The sequence below is a fragment of the Centruroides sculpturatus genome, unplaced genomic scaffold, assembly GCF_000671375.1.
Source record: "Centruroides sculpturatus isolate CEXI.00-Female unplaced genomic scaffold, Cexi_2.0 scaffold220, whole genome shotgun sequence".
NCBI classification, from domain to species: domain Eukaryota; kingdom Metazoa; phylum Arthropoda; class Arachnida; order Scorpiones; family Buthidae; genus Centruroides; species Centruroides sculpturatus.
This window is the reverse complement of record NW_019384540.1, coordinates 660,270-685,662: the sequence shown is the minus strand read 5'-3', so window position 1 is coordinate 685,662 and position 25,393 is coordinate 660,270. Positions and strand designations below refer to the sequence as shown.

The 25,393-nt window shown below is 28.8% G+C and overlaps 1 protein-coding gene across 1 annotated transcript in view; it reads right to left on the bottom strand.

The window, feature by feature from the left end:
* Positions 1–5,086: 5,086 nt before the first annotated feature.
* Positions 5,087–25,393, bottom strand: part of LOC111623371 (MKL/myocardin-like protein 1) — a 31,454-nt gene continuing 11,147 nt past the window's right edge. The window contains exons 6-18 of the mRNA XM_023365922.1: positions 23,795–23,956; positions 23,152–23,287; positions 21,605–21,722; positions 21,159–21,326; positions 20,625–20,794; positions 20,243–20,492; positions 18,676–18,843; positions 18,182–18,311; positions 16,700–17,288; positions 11,934–12,341; positions 9,366–9,501; positions 9,177–9,288; positions 5,087–6,341 (exon numbers count right to left, since the gene is read on the bottom strand). Of these exons, the coding sequence (XP_023221690.1) occupies positions 5,644–6,341; positions 9,177–9,288; positions 9,366–9,501; positions 11,934–12,341; positions 16,700–17,288; positions 18,182–18,311; positions 18,676–18,843; positions 20,243–20,492; positions 20,625–20,794; positions 21,159–21,326; positions 21,605–21,722; positions 23,152–23,287; positions 23,795–23,956 (3,245 nt within the window). The 3' untranslated portion in view covers positions 5,087–5,643. The remainder of the gene's footprint in view (positions 6,342–9,176; positions 9,289–9,365; positions 9,502–11,933; positions 12,342–16,699; positions 17,289–18,181; positions 18,312–18,675; positions 18,844–20,242; positions 20,493–20,624; positions 20,795–21,158; positions 21,327–21,604; positions 21,723–23,151; positions 23,288–23,794; positions 23,957–25,393) is intronic.

Below are 25,393 nucleotides of genomic sequence, written 5' to 3'. Positions count from 1 at the left end.
AATTATAATTAAAATGCAAGAGATTAGTCTCTGTTGAGTGTACTTAATTATGCTTCAGTTCTGCTTGCATCAATCTCTAGAAAGGGTAAAGAACATTGCCCGATGAATTGGCTTTAATGCTGCTAGATGAGCAAGCTAATGGTTTGGCCTGTTTCATTTAAAATGGGCTATGTTGTTGGCTTGCATATCTGTTCCAAATGAAATGGGCTGTCATTGGCTGCATTAAAGCCACTTTACCAGGCAACGCACCCAAAAACTACTTCATCCAAGTCAAAATGCAAAACTTTCAGACTTCTCTGTTTTATCTCTTACCCAATGAGGGAAGAAGTTCAAAAAGAAATATCTGTAGTACAGGCAAAATGTCAAAGGTCAAAAGTGAAAATAGTGAAGAGCCTGGAGAAATTGAGTTGCTTTTTACCATTTTGACCCCATTAAAGCAGTTTATGTTTCAGTTGAACTTTTAGCAAGCCAATAAAACACTTATCAGCATGCTTGCGAATGAACAGTTTAATTTAAAAAATAAAAAGATTAAATGATGTAGTATATCTTTGTAAGTGTGTCAGAATGTATACATAATCGACACTGCTTTAAACTGAATTGAGAATTTTACATCTTCCATGAGAAAATATTAATGTAAAAAGGGTAGTCCAAAAGTCAGTTAACTGTTATAAAGTTAAATTGTTCCTTATTCAAATACTTAATCAATTTTTTTTCTTCACTTTTTCATTAATTTTATAAAAGAAAAATATGTTCCCAACTTAATTTACAATCTGTATTTATCTGTATTTACAAGCCCTAAGCTATAACATATAACAGGCCCTTCACCTCTACATAAAAACGTGAGGCCTTTAACTATAGAATTGTAACTGCAATGTGCAGATTGAGCCTTAAATATTTACAGGCCTACCAAGCTAAGACATTTGGGCCACCCTTTATGCACACATCAATATTTGATTAATTCCAAAGTAAACATTATACTCAGTAATTACTTTTCAAAATTTTATTAGACATTCAATTTTAAATTTATTTTTCTAATTAATAAAAAAAAAAAAAATCAAATATTCTGCTAGTTTCATTACAGCAGAAGCTACTCAGGACAAAATATATATATATATATATATATATATGTATATACACAACAAACATTGCATAAAAGCACCATATCGTATCATAATAGAAATGTACAAGAATTTAACATTGTGCATAACTGCGACAGACCAAGTTAACAGTCTCGATCACCTATATTACATTTATATCGGTCCGGATGAAATGGTACGTGCAAGTTTAAACAGCATTTTTTTAATTTACGTTTTTTACTCGTCACACAAAAACCAGACTGTGTTCTTGTAAACTATACTCTTACTAGCACCATTTTGCTTATAAATATTCAAATAAAAAGCAATTAATGATACAGGGTATTGATATGGAATGTGAAAATATCTTGGCACAGGATCAGGAATATTATTATTATTATTATTATTTTTAACAATTCTGCAGAAATCTCTAAGGAATGACTACCAGATACATGAGTTAGCACTGTGATTTTTGAGTTTTGTAATCGAAGCATTAAATATAGTCTTCTGCATTAAATGTTTCGTGTAATTGAGGGTTTAGTGTCTTCGCATTAAGAAACCAACTTTAAAAGTTGTGCTCTATGAGAGTCGAGAAGCGCTTTGCTAATTGTACGTGTGTGTAAGTACTCGTACATCTACGTTTGCCACTGCTCGTATTTTATAACTCTCAAGCGAAGAAATTCCTACTTTAAAAAGTAATTTAGTCTCCGTTCATAATTACGTTAAATGGTCCTTATCGCTATGTAAATTAATTATTACAAAATAATTTATTTATACAAGGGGAATGAAAGTTTACAAAAAAAAAGTACAAGAGTAGCCATTTGTAAAATTATTTGAGAGTTAACATTTAATAGAACTGCTCATCTTTCTTATTAATTAACATTTAATTAATAATATTAACATTAATTAATAAGAAAAATATAATTAAGTAGGTTTAATAAATAATTGAACCATAAAATATTTCGTCACCTCGCATAAGGACACTTTGCGTTACTCAAATGATGCCAAACAATGTTGATGATTGTTGCAATTAACTGATTACATTTAAAATTCATTTAAGCACTTAAATTATTATTTAATTAAATAATTTAACTCCTAAATAAGGACAAATTACCAACTGCTACTAGAATAAAAATGAATGTATTCATTTGGAAGGATATACTTTCACTTATGCATAAGTAAAAGTATTTTATCTTCTCAAGCAAATGCATTCGTTCTTAAGTAACAGTGATGATTTTTCAAGCATTTCTTGTTCTTAAATTATTTATCATGTGCATGAAACTGTGTATAACTCTCAAAAATATTTTAATATATTAATTTTATAATATATATCTGGAAATTGATATCATTGAAGATATTTTAAGTTTAAAAATTAAAAGACAATATATGATTTTAATCCAAAATTACTTGTAATTTGAAAATTAAACATTGTTATTACTGTTATACAAGGAACTTCTTGTGATTCAGTGCATAAATTTAGAAAAAAACAACTGTCTTTTGGTGTTATAAAGGGTTTATAACCTCTTTATAATGGCAAAAGACAATTGCATTTTCTTTACTTTTTCTATGTAATTTTGGCGAGAAGTGCTTTGAGTTCTATATAAATTTAAAATTTTATGTGATAAAAATTATAATTAAAAAAAACTCAATTACACATTATTATTAAATGTAGCATTATATAATAAACAAATTCTCATGCAAATTATTAAACTATGATTATAAAATGAGGATAGTATTTGAAAATTTATTAATTTCAGAGCACAGGGCTTATTTAGCAAATGTAATGCATATTAAACAGAATTCTTACAATTGTTATTCCAAAATTATTGTTAAAACTAATGAAAATATTCTAGATACTTGCTAATCTGGCTATTCCTTGCATGGAGAGGTGCCAGATTAGTGAGAGTGTATAGGCCTAAAGGCAATGAATGACATGACATTTGGTACCAATTCTTTACAGAGACAGGCAGGCAAATAATAAGGCATGACAACATGCAATAGCACAGAAATGAAACCCAAGCAAACAGGAAAACAGGATGAGTGGCATGACTAACATTTTCATACAAATGAAAGCACATGAGCAATCATACAGGGTATGCCAAATAATTAAGAGGCCATATTATTAATCGCCAAATTAGCAAGAGTGTACTGTATTAAACATTTTATCTTGCTACAAATGGGTCTGTTGTTTGTACTTATTTATTACCAAATTAACTAGATTTTCAATCCATTGTTACTTCACAGCTGAATGGCCAAAATGATTAAAGTAGTGGTATGCTGATCCAGGGGATCTACGATCAAATCTATGTGAGCAACTTATCTCAGATATGACCCTTGCCATCTGGCTGCACCACTGTTGGTCTGAAGAAAGTCCCTCTTACAGAGTAGAAAGAGTTAAAGAAAAAAAATGTTATTACTGCTAATAATGTTACTTTATATGGCTTTTACTAGTACAAAATTAAATTCTTTTGTTAAGAATAATACTTATTTAATAATCTTAGATTCTAACATGACAAAGTATTGTCTATCCTATAGGAAAAATAAACCTCTCTATGTATAAGCAATAAAAGCAATACCTTGTGAGATTTGTAAATAATGATCAATGTATTTGTTTTATCCATACAGCACACTCTTGCTAATCCAAACTAATTATTGTATGTAGGTTGTTTGGATTAGTGGGATTATACATAAAGAAAAGGAAATTGTAAAGTACTACTTGCAAGTGCATATATTAATTTTAAAGTTTTGACTTTTTAAAAAATAATCTGTTATTTCTTTTTGTTTTTTGTTTGAAAATTTAATGGAAAAACAAATTAATTTTGATTTAATGAAAGTGCATAGTGTATAAAATAAAAATATTTAACTCCAAAAGAACAATTATTTGAAAATATTCACAGGATGTTAAGTATAAATGCCCAACATAGAATAACAAATGCTAATTTTTTAAGTGCCAAATTATTATTATTTTTGAAACATTCTATAACAAATAACTGAATTATGACAATGCCAAAGATGTATACCAAAAACAATATTTGAGATAAAAATTGAACAGACTGAAATTTAAATATCTTTTAAAACTTTTATATGATGATCTAGTAATAGAAACGCAGATAATACAGATAAGGAAGATCATAATTGCTGGTGCCAAATGCCATTATTCTTGGAAAAACAAATTCTATTCCTTACACCAGTAATATGATTCAAGTTATACAGTATTCTTAATATTTAAGTAATTGTCCAAGTAATTTTATATACCTATTAACATTGGATTGCATGTGATCCTTATATAGAATTTTATTGAGATTCAAAACAAAATATTAATAAAAAATAAATGTTTTCTCTTTTTTCATATTAATTTATCAGTGATTAGATCAATTTAAATATAAATTAAAATCAAAATAATATAAAAATAAATAAATAAATAAAGTGTGTAAATTTTATTTGTAGCTAGACAGAAATCTAGTCTCCAATTCTATGTTGAACTAAAGTGATAATTAAAAATTATAATAAAAATTGATATTATTATTATAATTTTCCACAAAATGTTCCAAAAATATTACATTCATTCATGTGTCTGGTGATAAAAATACAATTTTATCATTAGAAATACATACAAGTCATTAAAAGGAAATGGTTTTAATGCATTCTCACCTAAAAGATTTGCATATTTTTTTCACAATTTTACTCTGAATCTTATTGATTTTCAGTGTCTTTCGAGTAATACCAGCATTGGCACCATTCGATCCCTCGTCAAACATTGTTTTTAATGATATTTTAACTCCATTTTGTTAAAATTAACTTGGTTCTTACAAAGTTTGCATTCATTTTTTTTCTATGTTGTACATATAAAATAAACACAAAATGTATTTATAAATTAATTTTTACATATTTGAAATGTTTGTAAAATTAAAATCTAAAAATTATAATTTAATCATTAATTAAAAATATATACATTGCATGGATACTAAATTTAGAAAGAAAAAGTAATTTTGGATTCATAATGGATTTAATAAATACTATTTATATATATTGAACAATGGATACAAAATAAAATGATAAAGAATTCCCAGATATATAAATAAAATATGCACAATAAAATTTTAAAATGAATCAAAATTAAAATTTCTCTCTGTCGGAAGCAATTTGTTTCCCACTTATGTCAAAGATCAAATTAAAAAAAAGAAGAAAATATCTTTGAAGCTAAGAACATCCCAATTACATTGATCAAAATAAAAATAGTCATTAAATAGAAGTTTTCACAACAGTCATTTACATTACAGGACATCAAAATATTTAATGATTATACATTTTTTCATTCTATGCTACACAATTGAAACATTATTAAAACTACAAACAACGATTACAATTTCATTCGCATTGCAATTCGTTCATCTATGGTCAAGCAGTTATTCACATTATTTGGTCCTCATCAGAATCTCGAGTCACAGACCCTCTTTACAATGTACATTAATTATCTGGTATGTTTAAAAAAGTCTGCGTCACTGTTTGCATCAATATGATAAGCAAATTTAAAACTCTGACTCTTATTTAAACATGTTATCACATTACCTTAAGTAGCAAAATCTATTTTGTCCCAAGTGTGTATATTTAAATCGTTGGGTGAAGTTTTAAAGTCCAGGTCTTCAATTGAAAACAGATCGTGTAGGTCATTATTGTTAGCTAATGTTGATAATAAAGGATCGGGATCGTTTCGATAACTATTGTTGTTATTATTTTGCTGTAAAATGTTATTACTTACACATATATTTGAAGTGGTGGTGGCTGCCGATGTCGAAGGAATCATCACGTCTAACCAATCGGATAATTCGACATCCATATTTACAGTATTGTCTGAAAGAACCACTGGATTGCCATTTTCTTCCAACATGTTTTGCTCATTATTGCCAACTGATTGCATTTGATTTGATTCCAATTTCGAAACAGAATTGCCAGTACCTTCTCCAACTAGAACCCCACCTAATTCCATTATTTCTATGTCATCTAAATCCAAATGAAAATCAAAATCTAATGGGGTATTTGCATTATTTTCTTGATCTCCCAATATGGTTGACGGAGGAGATGTCATTGCAACGTGTCCACTTACAAGACTAGGTGCAATGGATTGTAAATTACAAGAACCTGTCGTCTGACTTCCATTACTAGGATAACCAGTTTTAGAAGAAGAAATATTTGATGACGACTTTGGTATTTTAACAGTTTTAATACTGTTTAATAATGGAGGTTCTTGAGCTGCACTAGGTGGCAATTCTAAAATAAAATGAAATATTTTAAATATTTTGTTATAGTAAAATATATGTCAAAATATTTGCAATAAATTTCTCTAAATTATTAAATTTATATATAATTGAGTTTCTGATATTTGAATAACAATTTATTTTCTGATAAAAAGTCTCTTACACCAATCATTGCCAATCTGCAATAAAATCAGGACTGTAATGAACAACAATATAATATAGTATCCTCCCATGTCAAAAGGAGCAGTAGCTATAATAATCCCTAATTGAATTAGGCAACAACATTAAATGCAAAGTTATAAGAGAATGACAAAATAATATAGAATTTTTATAACAGGATTATGAAATATGTACAAAGAGAAACAAACATATGATGACACATATGATGAGAAATAACATCAGATGTTTTGAATTTTGATCCATTGTTAATTAGCTTGCATTCATTTTGAATATCTATATATATAAAAATGAATGCATGTCTGTCTGTCTGTCTCTATGTCCTTCATGCATTACCACACCTTTTATCCAATTGCCATGAAACTTTGGGAAGTTTTTTAATACACTCCCGCAAAGGTTTCTGGCATAGTACATTTATCCTACAATAGATGGTGCGAGTGTATACAAGCATTTCATTGTGAGTTCGATCGATTTCAAATTGTGAAGACCATATCCCCCTCCAAAAAATATCTCTATATATGCATTTGTGAACTGTTATTTACGATATCTGTAATAATTTTTGTTTAATCACTTTATTTCAACTATTTTTTGCTAANTCGAAAATTTAAATTATAAATTTTTTTTAAGTACAGTAACTAAAACCTGTCTAAAACAAAAACTTATCTAAACAAAAAAATATAATAATAAAAAATTAAAAAATTCGGTAACGTACGAATCCGGTTTATGCAGGTTTTTACTGTATATTATTTTGAGGTACGATGTAAGACGGTCGGATGGTCGAGAGGTTAAGGTGGCAGCTTACCGCTGTAGGAACTGGGATCGAAAAAACTTAGGAATTTTTCGGGGGTGCTGTGTAAGGATACGTTGGGGCTGGCCGAGCAGTTAAGGCGGCAGCCTACCGCTCTGGGGGACCCGGGTTCGAATCCGAACGGGTCGAAAAAGCCCCAGGAATTTTTCAGGGGGTGGTCCGTTCGGATATGTCGGACCCTGTCCCTCACCACCCGGCAGCCCCATTGTGGGCCTGCAGAGTCCTAAAAGAGGTCCTCTTAGTGCCCACAGGACAGAAAGAGTTAAAAAAAAAAGTACGTCGAGGCTTGTCCTTCACCACTCGACCGTTCCATTGTGGGCCTGGCGAATCCGTAATAGGCTCGCCAGAAAAGGCCCTCTTGGTGGAGTTTTAAAAGATTATTTTTGCGATTACCTTTAAGTGCCTTGCTTTATGACGTTTTTATATTATATTCATGTTTATTATTTTCAGTTCTTACTTTGCTTTTAACGTTTCTTTTTTTTTTTTTATTTTATTCTACTTTTGCGTCATATTTTTGGTCTAGCGCTATTGCGCAAATGAAATTTTTATTTTCAATAATTTCATTGTGGTTATCTTCCATCTAGACACATGTGAAACCTTGTCTAAACGGAGTATAAGTCAAGGTGCATCACCATTTTTTTTAAAACTCTTTCCGCTCTGTGGGCACTAAGAGAGCCTCTTTAAACAAGCCCATTATGGGNCGATTATAGAACGATTGTAAACGTTTCAGAAAATTGATCAAATTGAAAATAGTTCGTTTGATTTTCGGCAATTCTCTTCAGCGGTAGGTGTTATATAACAATTACTATGGTTATTGAAATATTGGATGTAAATGGGGTTTGCTTGCAAAACCTCCGCTGACGAAGTCGCGGGTAACAGCTAGTAAAGTATAAATTTAAAGAAAAATTCATAAGTGTAAATTTAAAAAATTGTCTCCAAAACACAAAGAAAAAGTCTGAAAATCAAAATATCTGAGAATCTGGATTTTTTAAAATATCAAAACTTCTGTGAATTTGTGGTCTGTTATTTTTCTGCATATTTGGGAAATGTAATTTCAGATTCCTTGATCAGTAATGTTAGGGTACACAAAGTATTGTAGTAACTGATTACATTCATTATAACTACTATATAAAAAACTATTATAATGTATTCAAGTTTATAAAACACAATAATTGTTGTCTGCCTCAATGTTTGACAGCATGCAAACCCTCAATGTAATCCTTATACAAATATTCATCTAACAAAGCATTCTTTCTTTTGTGAATGATTTATGGAATAAAAATAAACAAACACCTTTCTATATTCCAGCACACTTTTAATGCATTGAAAAACGTTTTCGATCGTTTTAATCAATCATCATCAGTTCAAAATTCAAACTATACAACGAACAAAGTATTCGAAAAAATACAAAAAAAAAAAAAAATTCACGTCGCTTATTTACAAATTAACGCTAAAGCGCATCGCATTAAAAGTGTGCTGGAATAGAGAAAGGTGTTTGTTTATTTTTATTTAATATTTCCAGTAAGCATTTAGTTATTTATGGAATAAATTCACACTATAGCAAAAGCACTAACATGATTTACTTGTTTTCTTTTTCTTTGTCTGACTCTTAAATTTAGCCTCAAGAATCAAGAATTTGGAAAGCCAAATATACCCAGTCCTCAAGCAGACCAGATTTTCAGACCTTTACCGAAGTAAATTTCATTCGTCAGAAGGAAATTTACAAGACATTCTGAATTAAATGGTTCATTTGCATCATAATGCATTGTAACCAAGACTTACTAAAGTAATGTTAATTGCACTTAATGGAAGTGTCGTATTATTCAGGTTTTAAATTAATTAAATAATTCAAAAATAAATTACCTCCATTTTTTATTAAGATTTCTAAAACGTCATCGACGGCTTGACTTTTGATGATTCCTTCGTCACCTGATCTGTTACTGGGCTGATTGATAAAATGGGAATTTGTAGTTTGCTAAAATATTGAATTTAAATACTTATTTCTATTTCTTAATCGTAATGATTAATTTGAATTAAAATAATTTAAAATACCTGAGATTTAACTAATTGCTTTGTGGCTTCATTATAATCAGGGGGTGGTTTTGTGATAAATGGAGATTCGTTCAGTTTTTCCTTCTCTGTTTGTTTTGATGCTAGCATATTGTTAAAACCGGACAACGATGAATTTCTGCAAGACAAAAAAATGTTAGATTATAATTTATAAAAAGTATATAAAGATCTCATAACTGTAGAATCAATAATTTTTTTAATTTCAGGTTACAATTTAAAATAAATCTCATTTTACATACTTTATTTATAACAATACATACTAGTCATGGATAATAAATTTAAAATCAAATTTTTGATTAACAAGAGTTTTAGTTTTACCAAGAAAGGTGTCATATTACTATTAAATAATTAACTATAAACTATAAATATATATTTAAACCTAATTTGGGCTTTGCTTACATGGTTGCCTGATGGTTGCTTAAAACAATCTAAAATGATCTTTTGCATTAAATTCACATTTACAAAGCTAGAGTTTTGGTGTTTGGTGAATTTTTTGCTTATATTTATTACACACAAACACACACATATATAATAAATATTTAAAATTGCAATAGCATTATTTCTTTAAATAATTAAATTTTCTTTGACAAATTTTTGTTATTTAAAAAATTATTTATTCATGAGGACTGTTAGAAAATTAAAGTCTGATCACACCTAAAGGCCAAGTATGTAATCCAACTGCGGTTTATTCACTATTATGTCATGCAACTGCTATGATTGCCTGATGGTTGCTACATGGTTTTTGAATGCTTGTTGTTTAGTTTTGTTGTCACGTAACTTTAAAATAAGCAAGATGATCACTAATCCCACTAAGTGTGAGGTTTGATCCATAACAAAATTCTTTCGAGCAAAACATCTGACTGCTACAGAAATTTACTGACAATTGTGTGATGTCTGTGGACCTAATGTGATGAGCAACTCTAAAGTTAGGTAGTGATGCTTTAAATTTAATGAAGATCAAACAAATGTCTGTGATGATGAGGATGCCCCAAAATAATGATGATAACATTGTGAAATAAAAGAAAGTAGAAAATTTGAGAAAACCAGATGTTCACAATTACAAAGCTAAAAATGTATTTTTCTTAATTGTCAAGTCTTGTGCTCCTCAAAATTATAACAAGACTATTGATGAGACAATGCTAATTGATTGACACAAAATCAAAGCAAATAGCTTTGGTGTCAATCAGTCTTTGACGACACATTAGCAAAGATGACTGCTTTTGAAATCATATTGTTGTTTTCAATAAGATGTGGATCTCAGACAAAAACATTGAAAGCAAACAACAATCTATCCAGTGAATGCATTAAGGGAAGTTCTCTGAAACTAAAGAAAATTCAAGGAAATATTTAATTAACCAACTTACAGCCTGGATATTGCATGTGAACAATTATCGTTTATTTCTCCACTTAAAGTTTGAGAAATCTGGGCAAAAAACATTTCCGCACAGATGAAAAGCCAAAACGAGTTGTGGAAGGCCAACGTATTTGTGGGCAGAAAACTTCATTGACAATAACATCAAAAAACTTGTGCTCCACCATGAAAAATAAATTGAAAATCATGATGATTATGTGGAAAAACAGATAAGATTACCTTATTACCATGTAATACAAGTAAGATATTCCTATGGTGTTTCGTATCTGTTTTACTACAAATTGGATCTTATTTTCCTAATGACCCCGTAATTACAAAATTTATAGATAACAATTAAGTTAGCATTAAAGCCTTATCCAAACACAACTCCCAAGAAAAGAATAATTTAAATATTGTTTAAAGATTTCTTATAGTAATTAAAGTAAAAAGAATGCTAAAGATAGAGATGCTACTAAAAGAAAAAGAGAATTATACAAAATACTTTTGTGCTGGGATATGCATTGCAATTCATGTTTCTAATACAACAGCACTGGTTGTATTACAGAAATTGACATATTCTGGTGGAATAACAATAAATATGTGTTTGGTTAGCACAATGTTGCTGTTGAGAACGTATCATACAGGAACACTTTAAGAGGAAAAAGGGTTGCTTTTTCCTCTTAAAGTGTTCCTGTATGATACGTTCTCAACAGCAACATTGTGCTAACCAAACACATATAATAGAGAACAACAAGCAACCTTGATTCAACAATAAATATGTTTGCAAAAAAGAATCCTATCAAAATAAATGATCCTACTCGACAGATCAGTTAAGCATGCTTGTAACTATTGTTGATATGTACTTTTTAACTTAAAAAAAATAAATAATATTTATACTACACCTAAATAACCTAAAATACTATATATAAAGGTGACTTCACGTATTCAGTATTTGCCAATTGCCGAATAATTGCCTATTCGTCTCCCCTTTGATTTGGCACAATATTACTGACAAGGAGTGGAAAATGGCAAATACTGAATATTAGCTGGGAGTAAACTGCCTGTACTATTTGGTATTGGCCAAATGTTTGTTTGGCATTTGGCAAATACTGAACCACTTTAATTGGACCTTTAAAGAATATTAATGTAGATGTATTATAAAATATTTTTAGAATTCTACAGAATTAAACTTTTAATACCTTTTGTGATTTATGCCATTTGGATACGAATCGGCGGCTTTTGGAGATGGAGAAGAATTTCGTATGAGATTCGAAAGAGGCTGCATATTTGCCTGTTTTGAATTGTATTCGATTTGATCCACGTTCGGCTGAGCCGTTAAAACTCTAGCTGGAATGGATACCACTGGTTGACTCGTGGCAACTTGTGAAATTACTGGACTAGATATGCTCACGTTTGTTATGGGTACTAGAGAATGCTGGTTATGTAAAAATGCTGCCAGATTAGCCTTTACGGCAGCCGACGATGGTTGAGAAGATGGTAATACATTTGTGATTCCAGATGTGCCTGAAATATGAAAAGTAATGTCAGTACCAATATAGTTTTGTTTTATATAATATTTTAGAATTAAATCTCTATGATTGTTCATTTTGGATCAAAAATATGTTGAAACCATATAAACTATATAACACGAATAATCTTTAAAGTGCATTCTTGAATATAATTAACATGAGGAAATAGCAATATTTCCAGTATGTTTGCTGTTGTGACAGTCAACAAAATAAAAAATATTAAGCTTCAAAAAAAATTGTATGTTTTAGTTGCCGTAATAATCAAAGGAAGCATAAAATAAATCTATTTAGTAATGTTATTTAAATTACGAAATATCCAAAAATAAATTAATTATAACATAGTTGTAAAATGACATTTCTTATTTCAAAAATATGAAGTTACACAATGCAATATCAGATTCATGATATGGCAATTGTTTCATCTCCTAATAATATACCATATTTACTCAAATAATGTGTGCACTTTTTCCAAAACTTCATGACAAAAAGTAGATATGAGCAGTTAATTCAAAATAAATTTGGTGATAAAACTGGCAAAACCTGGAATACTTCTAGTTACTAAGCATTTCACTTATTTTCCTAGTGGTAAATTTAGTTTATCAACTGGATGAATTTGCTTAATGAAACGGTTGTCTATAGCCAATAGTTACAAGCAATATTATGAAAAACACGCAAACTTCTTATTCAATGAACATTTTTAAATATATCTTGTTTGATTTTGTGTTCTACCAGTAGAACCTGAGGATAGCATTTGTAAAGGTTGAAAATATTTGTTGTTTTAATAAATGTTTTCATTCTTTTAACTGGATTATGGTTTTTAAGTGTTCTTATATTGAATACATCCAGTTTAGGGTATTGTTTATCGTTATACTTTACAAGTTAGTTTACAGCATTGGTCACTTAGCAGCTTTTCAACTTGATTTAAATAAAGCAACATAAAAAAGTCTTACTTTCATTTAGTTAGCAGTTAATTCATTATAACATATATTACTATACAGTAATTTGCAGATAAGGTAACTTTATTGGATGTACAAATACTGTAATTTATTTTTTCCTGGCATTTTCAACTGTTAATAACATATGTACTTGTAAATTGAGCACCATCATATTAAATGCTATAAAACAATAAGGGTGAAGATTGCTAAGTTATTGCATTACTATCATAAATTAGTAAAATTAAACCAATCAAGTTTTTTTAAAGTGGTATCTTGTTAGCCAATATACATTTATATTCTGTGCCAACTGAACATTTTAACAGTGGGCAGAAAAATAATTTCTTACATCAGGATAAATAGATTCTTTACATCAAGTGCAAATACAATATTTAATCTTAATATAAAAATTGAAAACGTTTCTCATATTGTAAAAATTGCTTTTCTAACAAAATTGATTCATTGTTGATTTAATTAATCAGTCGTTGTTGAAAAATCATTGATTTAAATAATATTGCATGTTATCATTAATATAAATGATTATTTCAAACATTAATGTGATAAAATTAGTTCATTTTTCTTCAATTTTTTATTTTTAACACATTAACTGCTACCTGTAATATGATATTTTGCATATTTACTGGCCACAATGAGAAAATTTGACATTTAATATTTTATTATAATATAAATAGAAGGGTCATTATATAACAGTCAGTAGAGTGAAGATAAAAAAAATATATGGACGACGACTGGCAGTCGTATGGCCAAGAACCGGAGACTATAAGACCACGGGTTATTTATATTACAAACCCACTGTAATTACACATGCTCATCTAATTAAAAGTTTTTACATCTGTGTTAAAAGTATTTTACAATTTGTTTGGACTGCACATGTTTTTTCTGTAAAATATATTATTTCGCACTTATATACTTTGATTTTTGTTTTGTAATATTATTTACTTTATATGTGATAAAAAAGAATAATTAAACTATTTTTTTTATATTTTTTTCCTTTTTTTAAACTATTTAATATTAAAAAACACTATCAGATATAAGATAGATTTTTATTAAAAAAAACACTAAGACCATCGGCCATCGAACCACTTCATGAGGCCATACAACAGCTGGCGGTCGGAACCAACTTTATAGATGTCTGCGAGAGGCCACCACTAGGATGTAAAACATCTTATGAAGCCAGGATAATTTAACCTTGAGTGAAACTACATTGGTTATAGTGATGTCAGACAGTCGGATGGCTCTGTATGGCCCTAATTAGTACGACCGCTGAAGTGTAGAATGGCAGTTAACGTGTGTAATCAATTGGGAGAAGTTTGACAAATTTATGATTAACATTTTTTTCACTTTCTGAACATAACAAAAATTCATAAAATTATTATCATTTTACATTGTAAATAATAAATTTTTTGTTTGACTTTGATTTCAGAATTAAGAATACAGGTACTCCTCACTTTACAACCTATCTGCTTAACGACCACTTGCACTTACGCCCAATCAAGTTTCGACCTGCAATTCGTGAAATCCATTTTCTCAGCTTGAGTGTTGATCAGTGGCAACTGGTAACATGCTCACTGAGCATAGTATAGGCTTGCTATGGACTTTTTTAGTCAGTTTGATGTAATTTAAACAATTGCGGGCCATGCCAATGCGCTTAATTTAGATGTTGAAGTGGAAGACATTGCTGAATTAGTGGATTATGCCGACAGAGAGCTAACAAATGAAGATTTAATAGAGTTAGAAGCGATGCAGTATTTGGAAGAGGAAGAAGATGAAAGAACTGAAGAAGTGAAAAAGAAATTCATGGTACATGGGTTAACTGGTGTGTTCTCCAAAATTAATGCAACTATGTTGGAACTTGAGGCTATGGATCCAAATATTAAACATTTTAATAAAGTTGAATGTGGTATAAGTGAACTTTTGAAGTGCTATAGAAATATTTATCAAGAAAAAAAGAAGATTACAATGCAAACCACAGTCACAAGTTTCTTTTCAACTGTTACATCCAAGACCTCTGCCCTTGAAAGTACAACTTTTATTTCATCGTCGTCATCTCCTTTACCTGGAAAAAACCTCTGCAGATCCAGATAACCAAATAAACAAATGATAATATGTACAGTACATACGCATGTCTTTTTATGAATAAATTTGAAGTTTGTTGCATAATTTTTATAATTTTACAATGATCCTATATTCCTGGCTGCAAGCTCCTCGCTTATCGACCAATTTGCTTAACGATGTAGTCGTAGGAATGGAACTCAGTCGTAAAATTAGTAAATGCCAAAATTAGTAATTAGCATAAACAATTATGTTTAAAAAGTTTTGATTTGTTCATACATGTTTGATATCATGTTGCATTTAAAATTCTACATGTGAAAATTTGTTAACTTACTAATGAATGGAAAAATACCGATTTCCTTCTAAAGTCCAAAAAGCGATTAATTTTTTATTATAAAAAATGAATTATTTTTTCGGATAAATGGAAATTAATAACAACACAAATATGACTGTGATTTACATGGCATTATATTTTTGTAATGTATGCATGTAAGTAAATATTTGTACAAAAATCAAACAATTTTAATAAGAATTAGTTTCAATTTGGAATTGCAGTTCTACAAATGCTTAGGTAGTCACCAATAAAAAATTCTCTGGCTTAATTTATGCAGATAACTTAAAATTAATAAATAATGCAAAAATAAAATAAAACTTATAATTTCAATTTGGAATTGCAGTTCTACAAATGCTTAGGTAGTCACCAATAAAAAATTCTCTGGCTTAATTTATGCAGCAAACTTAAAATTAATAAATAAAAATGTATTCTGACAGTTTATGGGTTAATAATTATACTTTCTATTTGCAAAATTTCCTCATCTTTAATACAAAATAAGAAAGAAGTGAATTTTTAAAACATTTGCGGGATTTCCTTTGGATCCCAGGATCCCATTGGAGAAACCCTACTAGTGGTCCTGATTGAAAGTCTCCATAGATACAAAGCCAAAAAATGGACATTTTCTGAGTTATCAAGCATTCAAGATGCAAAAACAGCATAATTCATGCATATGTTTTGAATGAGGGAGAAGCTGCTGCAAGAGTGTTGGGGCATTATGCTTCTCCCAATGTCAGCAAATTCTGCTGANTGATGGTGATGAAGATGATTGATTTTTTTGAGCATTTGGTGGACCCTAAATTAGCAAATTTTTGATAAAAATTATAAAGCTAATTAACATTAATTTTATTTTATAAACATAAAACTTAAAATTAAAGTAACAATAATTACATAATTAACTTCAGAGTATATTATTTTAACATAATGCAGTTAAATTTTTTGATTTAATAACAGCCAACAGATTAATTTTCTGTTGGCTGTTGGACTTAGATTATACTTTTTGTAAAAACAAACAATCTAATAAATAAAATTTTCAGATAGAATTGTTTAATTTATACAATCTATAATATATTCAGGAAGTTTCAGGTAGTTATAGTTACCTTTGAAGTTCTCTTTGCAATTCTTCAATTTTCTTTTGTTGTAATTTAACAATTTCTTCATTTGTAATTGGAGTTGATGCAGTTTCATTTATATCCATTGCTTCCATTATCATACTGGGAGAAGTATCAACTTCCATGGGTGCTACAGAAGAAGGTCGAGAAGTAACTACTTGAGTAACGGACGGTATTTTATAAATACCCAATTTGACATCTTCACAAACGGCATTAGAATTCATTTTAGTAGGTACAGTATTCACAGACATGGGCGAAAATATTTCGGATTCATTTTGTGAGTTGGTTATGGATGGCGTACCGGAGACAGTTGTGACAGAGGTAGTAGCAACGACGGTTGTTGTAACAGAAGAGGGAGTAGTAATGGGCGCAGTTGTTGCTGCAGATGTATCCAGAAAAATACTGCTGATAGTTAAAGGTAAAGAGTTGGTTGAAGATGCCGGAGTTACGGTATCCGATAACGAGGATAACGCTGAATTTGAAATGTCTGAATACGGTTTAAGTCTTTCAATTAATTGCGGCTTTGAACCAGACACAGGTAAGTTTCTTTTTTTCAATTCAGCTTTCAAATCACTCACTAAAAATACAATAAAACAGTTAATTAAGAATTAATTAAAAATTTCACTTTAGTCTTAAAAATTGAAAAATATAATTTGATGTCAAGTTATGTTAAAAAATGTTACTTTACAGTACAGGTAGCCCTCAGTTTACACCACAGTTCCATTCCTACAAAAGCCAGTGCAAATCGAATTCGCATAAAATGAAGCCATATTTACAGTGAGGTATAGGGTTAGGTAGGTTGTACATAAGTGAAAAATAAGCAAATAATTTTGTTTATTAATAAATATAATGCAAAATACATATATTATAAATTTAATTTTTAAAATGTATTTTATAATAAAATAAAGCAAAATGTTTTTACTAAAAAATCTTAAGAAAAACAAATGATATTTCAAAGTTTCGGATCTCTTACATTTTTTGGAAAAAGTATCCATCTTTGTTTAGATTTTTTTCTTTCATTAAGAATTTCAGAATATGGTCAAATGGATGCAATGATGCTCCTTTTTACATTTGCACTTTGCTCCCAATTGTTATCTCTCACCATGACACCTCCTTTATTCTTGTATAGTGGGTACGTAAACATTAGGTATTTTAATATTTTTATTTATTTTAATATTAATTTAATATAAATGTATACATACCCAATAATATTAAACAGAAAAAATAAATTTATTCAATAAAAATCTTTGTTTTAACAAATGTACAATGTTGCGACTCAGTAAATACATCAACACTGAAACAAAAATCAGTCTAGCATAGGGAAAATTGGGGAATTACATACCAAAACGGTGAATTGCACAGCGACGTTATTGTGAATTGGTGTCAGCGTAAACCGAGGGCTACTGCATATTATTGCACAGTGGCTTTATTGTGAATTGGCATAAAAGTAATGCAAATTTTCAGAAATACCTTTCATGTCCTCCAATTTAGAAATGTTTCTTGACTGGATTGCAGAAGATTCTTGATTTATACATTGGTCACTTGATGGAGTATTTATTTGAATACTTCCATTTACAGTTCCTTGGTCCCCATTTGATTTCTAAATAAATAAAAGTTTCATAACAATTAATTTAAATAACAAATTTAAAATAATTTGGACTTATTTTAATAATTCTTTCATTTTTAAAATTTAGTTTCCCAAAAAATAAGTTTAATTAATTAACTATATTTAATATTTTTATTATTCGTTTAGAGAATTCAATCAGTTTACAATTTGTTACTTTTAAATAACTTTTTTGGAAGTCTGATATTATTATGTAAATAATTTTTGGCATTTTAAGCTCTATTTTCAGTCCTAAACTAACACTCAGTAGTGCAAATGGAAAAACACAAAAAATAGATTAATATAACCACTTTTTACTTCATAAAAACAACTTTTACCTTTAAAATAACAGATAATTTACCTGAGTTGCTGGAAGAATAATCTGAGGATACTTTTGTTGCCATTCTAATTGCCACTGCAGAAACAATTGCTGTTGCTGTAATAATAATTCGTAAGAAGTTTCAGCATTCGATGATGATGACGATGATGGTGATGAAGATGATTGATTTTTTTGAGCATTTGGTGGACCCTAAATTAGCAAATTTTTGATAAAAATTATAAAGCTAATTAACATTAATTTTATTTTATAAACATAAAACTTAAAATTAAAGTAACAATAATTACATAATTAACTTCAGAGTATATTATTTTAACATAATGCAGTTAAATTTTTTGATTTAATAACAGCCAACAGATTAATTTTCTGTTGGCTGTTGGACTTAGATTATACTTTTTGTAACAATTTTCCCCAAATGTTGGTTGTAATTTATGCATAGAGATGATGTGATACCAACAAGATCCGATAATTTTCTAACCAATCTGATCCAATAATTGCTTCCATTCATACTCTATGGGTGTTGGTAATAAATAAAAGCCTTAAAACATGTTGGTTTAGAGAATATTCACTTTGACACTAACTATTTAAATTCAAGTATAAAAAATAAAAGTTTACAAATCAAATTACATCTCCTTTCAGATCTGGGCCCCAGGCAACTGCAACTGTCTATTTTTCCTAGGCCTGATTCCAGCTGTGTTTTTAAGAAAAAATTCAAACACACCTTGAATAAATTTATAATAATAGGACAGAAAAATCTCCAGATTGAAAAAATTATTGCCAAATTTTGTTCATACATTCCTAGGCAATTATTAATTAAAAATACATCAGGTCTCCTGCAAAGCAGCACCCCTTACCAAATTGATCCAACAAAAGCAACAACAACCATACATCACGTGACCACCGATGGTGATTCATGTGTGGAGAGGATAAATGCTCTGACTACCACAGATTAATTTTACAGCATGATATGCATTGTTATGTTTGAATGTCTGCAAGGCAAAAGAATGAATGGTTTGTAAAATGAATCAGTTCCAATATATTTAGAACATTTTGAAAGGCCAATATATCATCATCACCAATTATCATCTCTATTTATATATTTATCTTTTGAAAATATTGCATCAATAGAATACAATTTGCACTATTTTTCAGTTATTTGGCATAAATTATTTAAAAAGATGACCATATTTCATTTAATGAATCGTTGTTAAAAAAAATAATAAATTCTGTGATGCATTTAACAAATTATACAAGAATTTTTTTTCGGTAGACAAAAATTAAATTTAAAAAATTTTTATTATTTATATATAAATATCCCAAAGCCCAATGTATTGATACTAATCCAAATTCTCACCAAATTATTTAATAAATTATTAATTTAGATAAGAGATGGCACCTAACATCTACCTATAGTACCAATTACTTGATTTCTAATTAATAATTATAGCATAATAATAGCCCCATTAATTATGGCAAGAGTTTGGATTACTTTTATTACTGTTGGCATTCAATTCAAGTATCTATTAACATGGATTTGAAGAATATACTTTAACCTCAAACATAATAGGAACTATTACTAATCAATTATTACCTTATATTCATGAAATTTTATTGTTCTTGTTTTAGGTTGAGACTTTGATTTAGATTTCTTTCTACTCTTATTAGAACTTGCATTCACTTCTCTATTCAAAGATGATGAAACTCCGCTTATATGATTGGGAATGTGAGACATGCACATATTATTGTTGATACTTTCGTCTTCTTTGTAAGATTTTAGATCTATGGATTCAGGAGAATCTTGCATGGGAGTAGATGCTCCACTGATTTCTAATGAAGGAATACTAAAAGAATACAAATTAAATTCAACTTATAATGAATAATTAAATTTTTATGAATATTTTATGATCAAATTAATATTGTGAATTGGTGTCAGCGTAAACCGAGGGCTACTGCATATTGCACAGTGGCTTTATTGTGAATTGGCATAAAAGTAATGCAAATTTTCAGAAATACCTTTCATGTCCTCCAATTTAGAAATGTTTCTTGACTGGATTGCAGAAGATTCTTGATTTATACATTGGTCACTTGATGGAGTATTTATTTGAATACTTCCATTTACAGTTCCTTGGTCCCCATTTGATTTCTAAATAAATAAAAGTTTCATAACAATTAATTTAAATAACAAATTTAAAATAATTTGGACTTATTTTAATAATTCTTTCATTTTTAAAATTTAGTTTCCCAAAAAATAAGTTTAATTAATTAACTATATTTAATATTTTTATTATTCGTTTAGAGAATTCAATCAGTTTACAATTTGTTACTTTTAAATAACTTTTTTGGAAGTCTGATATTATTATGTAAATAATTTTTGGCATTTTAAGCTCTATTTTCAGTCCTAAACTAACACTCAGTAGTGCAAATGGAAAAACACAAAAAATAGATTAATATAACCACTTTTTACTTCATAAAAACAACTTTTACCTTTAAAATAACAGATAATTTACCTGAGTTGCTGGAAGAATAATCTGAGGATACTTTTGTTGCCATTCTAATTGCCACTGCAGAAACAATTGCTGTTGCTGTAATAATAATTCGTAAGAAGTTTCAGCATTCGATGATGATGACGATGATGGTGATGAAGATGATTGATTTTTTTGAGCATTTGGTGGACCCTAAATTAGCAAATTTTTGATAAAAATTATAAAGCTAATTAACATTAATTTTATTTTATAAACATAAAACTTAAAATTAAAGTAACAATAATTNAATCAATAGTAATGTAATATAATATTTAACAAGTTAATAATTTAGTACAAAATATTACAAAGTAAAATATCACAAAATAAAATATCAAGTAATAATCAGTTTTTGAGAAGCTCGATATGTTAATGTTATCTTTCCAAGCCTTAAACCTTGTTAAGTATTTGTCCCTACTCTCTCTAAATTTTACACAATGAAGAAATACACGTTCCCAAGTTTCATATGCTTGCATAGTACAGTTACTACATATTTTTTCAGGATCTATTGTTAGTCTGCTATTATACATTAAGATATAATTTTGACCACATCTCAAATGAAGGATTAATCATTTAATATAATTCATGTCCATAAGCAAATAATCTTCACACATAAATGTCATTTTAATGTTGCAATATAACTGAAAGTGCTTATTCTTTTCTAACAGAGACCAATCTTCTTGTATACTTTGTTTGTAGCATAGTTTTATAATTAACAATTGATAACATTTGATCAAATGAGGATCCTGAGATAGCCATAGAAAAGAAAAACCAAGTTGATGCAACAGATTTTGCAATGCTGATGCCCAATTGTATGTGCAATCCTTTGTCATTGAACACAATCTGTGAAGTTTATCATACACTAGTTTAACGTAGCTTTTATTGTCTAATTTTAAGAGACGTATTCAAAATAAAATTATTATTTTTACTGTAATTACTGATATTCTAGAGACTCCAAACTCCAATCACAACATGTATGCTGGAATTTTATTGTATAACCTGAAAATTTTTCTAAAATATAAAGCAAGGATAATTTCCAGTTTATCAACATAAGTAATTGCCCATATAGGAGCGGCGTAGAGTAATATGGATGAAATCATTGAATGAAATAATTTTATATAAGTAGAAGCAGAGTTAATTTTTGCTCAAGAAAATAAGCCACATAGAACCTATTGCCATTTTAGCTTTACGTATACAATGATTTTAAGCCTGTAAGAATTGGCCGGAAGACAAAAATAAAACTCCCTGGTAAATGTAACTTGATGCAACTTGTAAAGGTTGGTTGTTTAGAAACCATCTTTCTCTAGATGACATTCAACCTCCCTTCTTGAATACCATTATCTTTGTTTTTGAAACATTTTAGTTAACCAATAATCATGGCAAAATTCCTCTAGAATTACAATTTTCTCTTGTAGCATTAGTGCAGAGTCAGCCAAAATTACAGGCATAAAACATTATAGAAAGAAATGTAGAGATTAACAATAATTTAGAGACTAACAATAAATGCTTTCTTGTAGAGACTAACAATAATTTATATATTTTGTTGTGAATTTCATTAATACTTAAAACATGTTAAAATTTTAAAAGTATATTTTTATTGAATTTATTAAGAAACCAGATTTAATTTCAAAATAACATTTTTAAATTTAACTGTATATTTATAATATAAAAAATGATAATCTTGGTTTTATTAACATGTCTCAATATCTATAGTTGCTCTAATATTATAGATTTGTATACTTTCCTCAAATGACATAAGGAAAATAAACAATGTTAAAGGTTACACTTACGTGTTGTGGCATTATGAACGATGACTGTTTAGAGTTTGGATTAGTGAACCTATCCAAACTCTAAACAGTCACCATTCATAACGCCACAACACGTAAGTGTAACCTTTAATATTGAAAAAGTCAGCATGAAGTGATTATTACATATGATATGGAAAATAAACAAATCTGTACAAAAGAAATCCTAGATTTACCTATTTTGAGATTGATCTGTAGCATCTGGGGGTGAATAAGCACCTTCACTTCCACTGTCTTCTTCAAAAAGAAATCTTGGGGGAGGATGTTTCTGTGTTTGACCTTCGCAAGTCCTCTTGAATGGAATTTGACCCTCTAATATTTTTAAGATAATTTAAAAACCAGAAATAAATATAGTATGCACAATAAAAAAGAATTAATATGTATATAGTAAAACTTTGTTATCCAAAATGGTTTTAAAAATGTAGCATTGTACTGTACATGCCACTGAGTATAATGTACAGAGACCACACTCATCACATAATTGGAAATTACTATGTCATCTATTGATTGTACAAAACTAAGTCATATTCATAACATTACTATTGATTTGAATAAATTAATTTACAGTCAAATACAGTAACTGCATTACAGTATTTATACATCATGAAACTTTAAGTGCAGTGAAATCAAAACACAAAAACAAACGAGTTTCTGAACTATCCAAAATTTTGTTTATTCAAAAGGTCCCTGGTCCCATCGAGTTTGGATAATCAAGTTTTCAAAATTGAGTAAAGACTGACATTTTTTCAAAAGTTTCTTGCAAATCATTTTTATGAAATTTTTGTAAAATTAATTCAGAAGAGAACAGAAAAGTCTTACCTTTTACCGCCTGGGCAAATTTTTCATCAGTCTGAAGGATATTTCCTTTTATGAGTTCCAATGGACCAGGACGATGGGAGAGCCTATCATTTAAGTCATCAGCTAGACGGGCTTTTTTTAATTGCCTCTGCTTGTCTTGAAGACTTGGATCAATTTTTGTATCTACATAAAATCCATCATGATATTATAAAATACATCTTAATTATAAAAGTATTTAATTAATTTATATATTTACTTTGGTTTTGAGAAAAACTAAATTCATTGAAGTAATTTTCATGCATTTCTATACAATATGAATATCAAAGAAAGTATCATTTTCCCTGATTTATTCTCAAAATAACAAATTCAGTTCAGAATCAATTCTTATTCATTTAATAGTAAAATATTTTCCTGATATTCTTATCATCAAAAAAATGCAATTAAAATGAAATAATAAGACATAATAATTCCAAAACACAAATGTATGAGACTTGACATAACTAATACCATACTATACTTTGTTATAAAATAACATATATCTGCTGGAATATGAAAAGTTATTGAAGCTGAAATTAGAATTGACTAATGTCTAATTCTAAAACCCAGATTTTAGTATTTTACTTTATTTTTAATAAAAATATTATTTCTAATTTCCAATTATCCAGTATCATACTGTTACACTTAGTATCAAATTAAAACTAAACATCACACACATAATCTTCCAGCAAATAATACGTATTGGAATCGAATAAAAACAAAATGTTTTTAGCCTCTTTCAGAGCCTGCATAAAGATAAATTGTTACAGAACATTAGCAGAGATTCTAAATGTTCCATTTTTATTTGATTCCAATACATATTATTTGCTGGAAGACTGTGTGTATGGTGTTTAAACAAATTAAAAATTAAAAATAATTCCAGCCTTTGGATACTTGTATGTATGTATAGTATCTTATACAGGTATACCTCGACTTACGTCGTTTCGAGTTACGTCGTTCCCGATTATACGTCATTTGTCAAAAAAGTATATGGAAAAATAAAAATCAAATTTAAGTCATTTTATTTGACTTTATGTCTGTCCGCCACAAATATTGAAGTTGTAATATCACTAGAAAAATGTTTAAAGCACATAAAATCATATTATAATATATACATTTACAACTATATACTGTATTTACAGTACATGCATTCGTAAATTTAAATTACTTTTTTCTGTACTATATTAAAAACTAAAATTTATTTGTTTGTAAGCTTAAAATAGCTTCCTTATTAACCATATATTATTAAAAATGCATTAATAAAAAAAATACAGAACGGGAATTGGTAATTTACGGTTTAGCCTAGTGGCAAGTAGATTCGGAGACAAGTAAATTCGACTTATGTTGTTTTTCGACTTAAGTCGTTCTCCTGGAACCAATTACCGACGTAAGGCGAGGTATATCTGTATAAGTTTTATTGTTTTGTAATTTCTAATCATGTAATTGTAATTTTGCAAATGCACAATTTAAATTGAGAATTAATAAAAGAAACACAAACAACCATGCTTGGAATAAAAACTGTAATAGAGAAAGTGAACTTTCAAGAAAAACTAACATTTAATGCAACATTTATTCTGTAAGCCA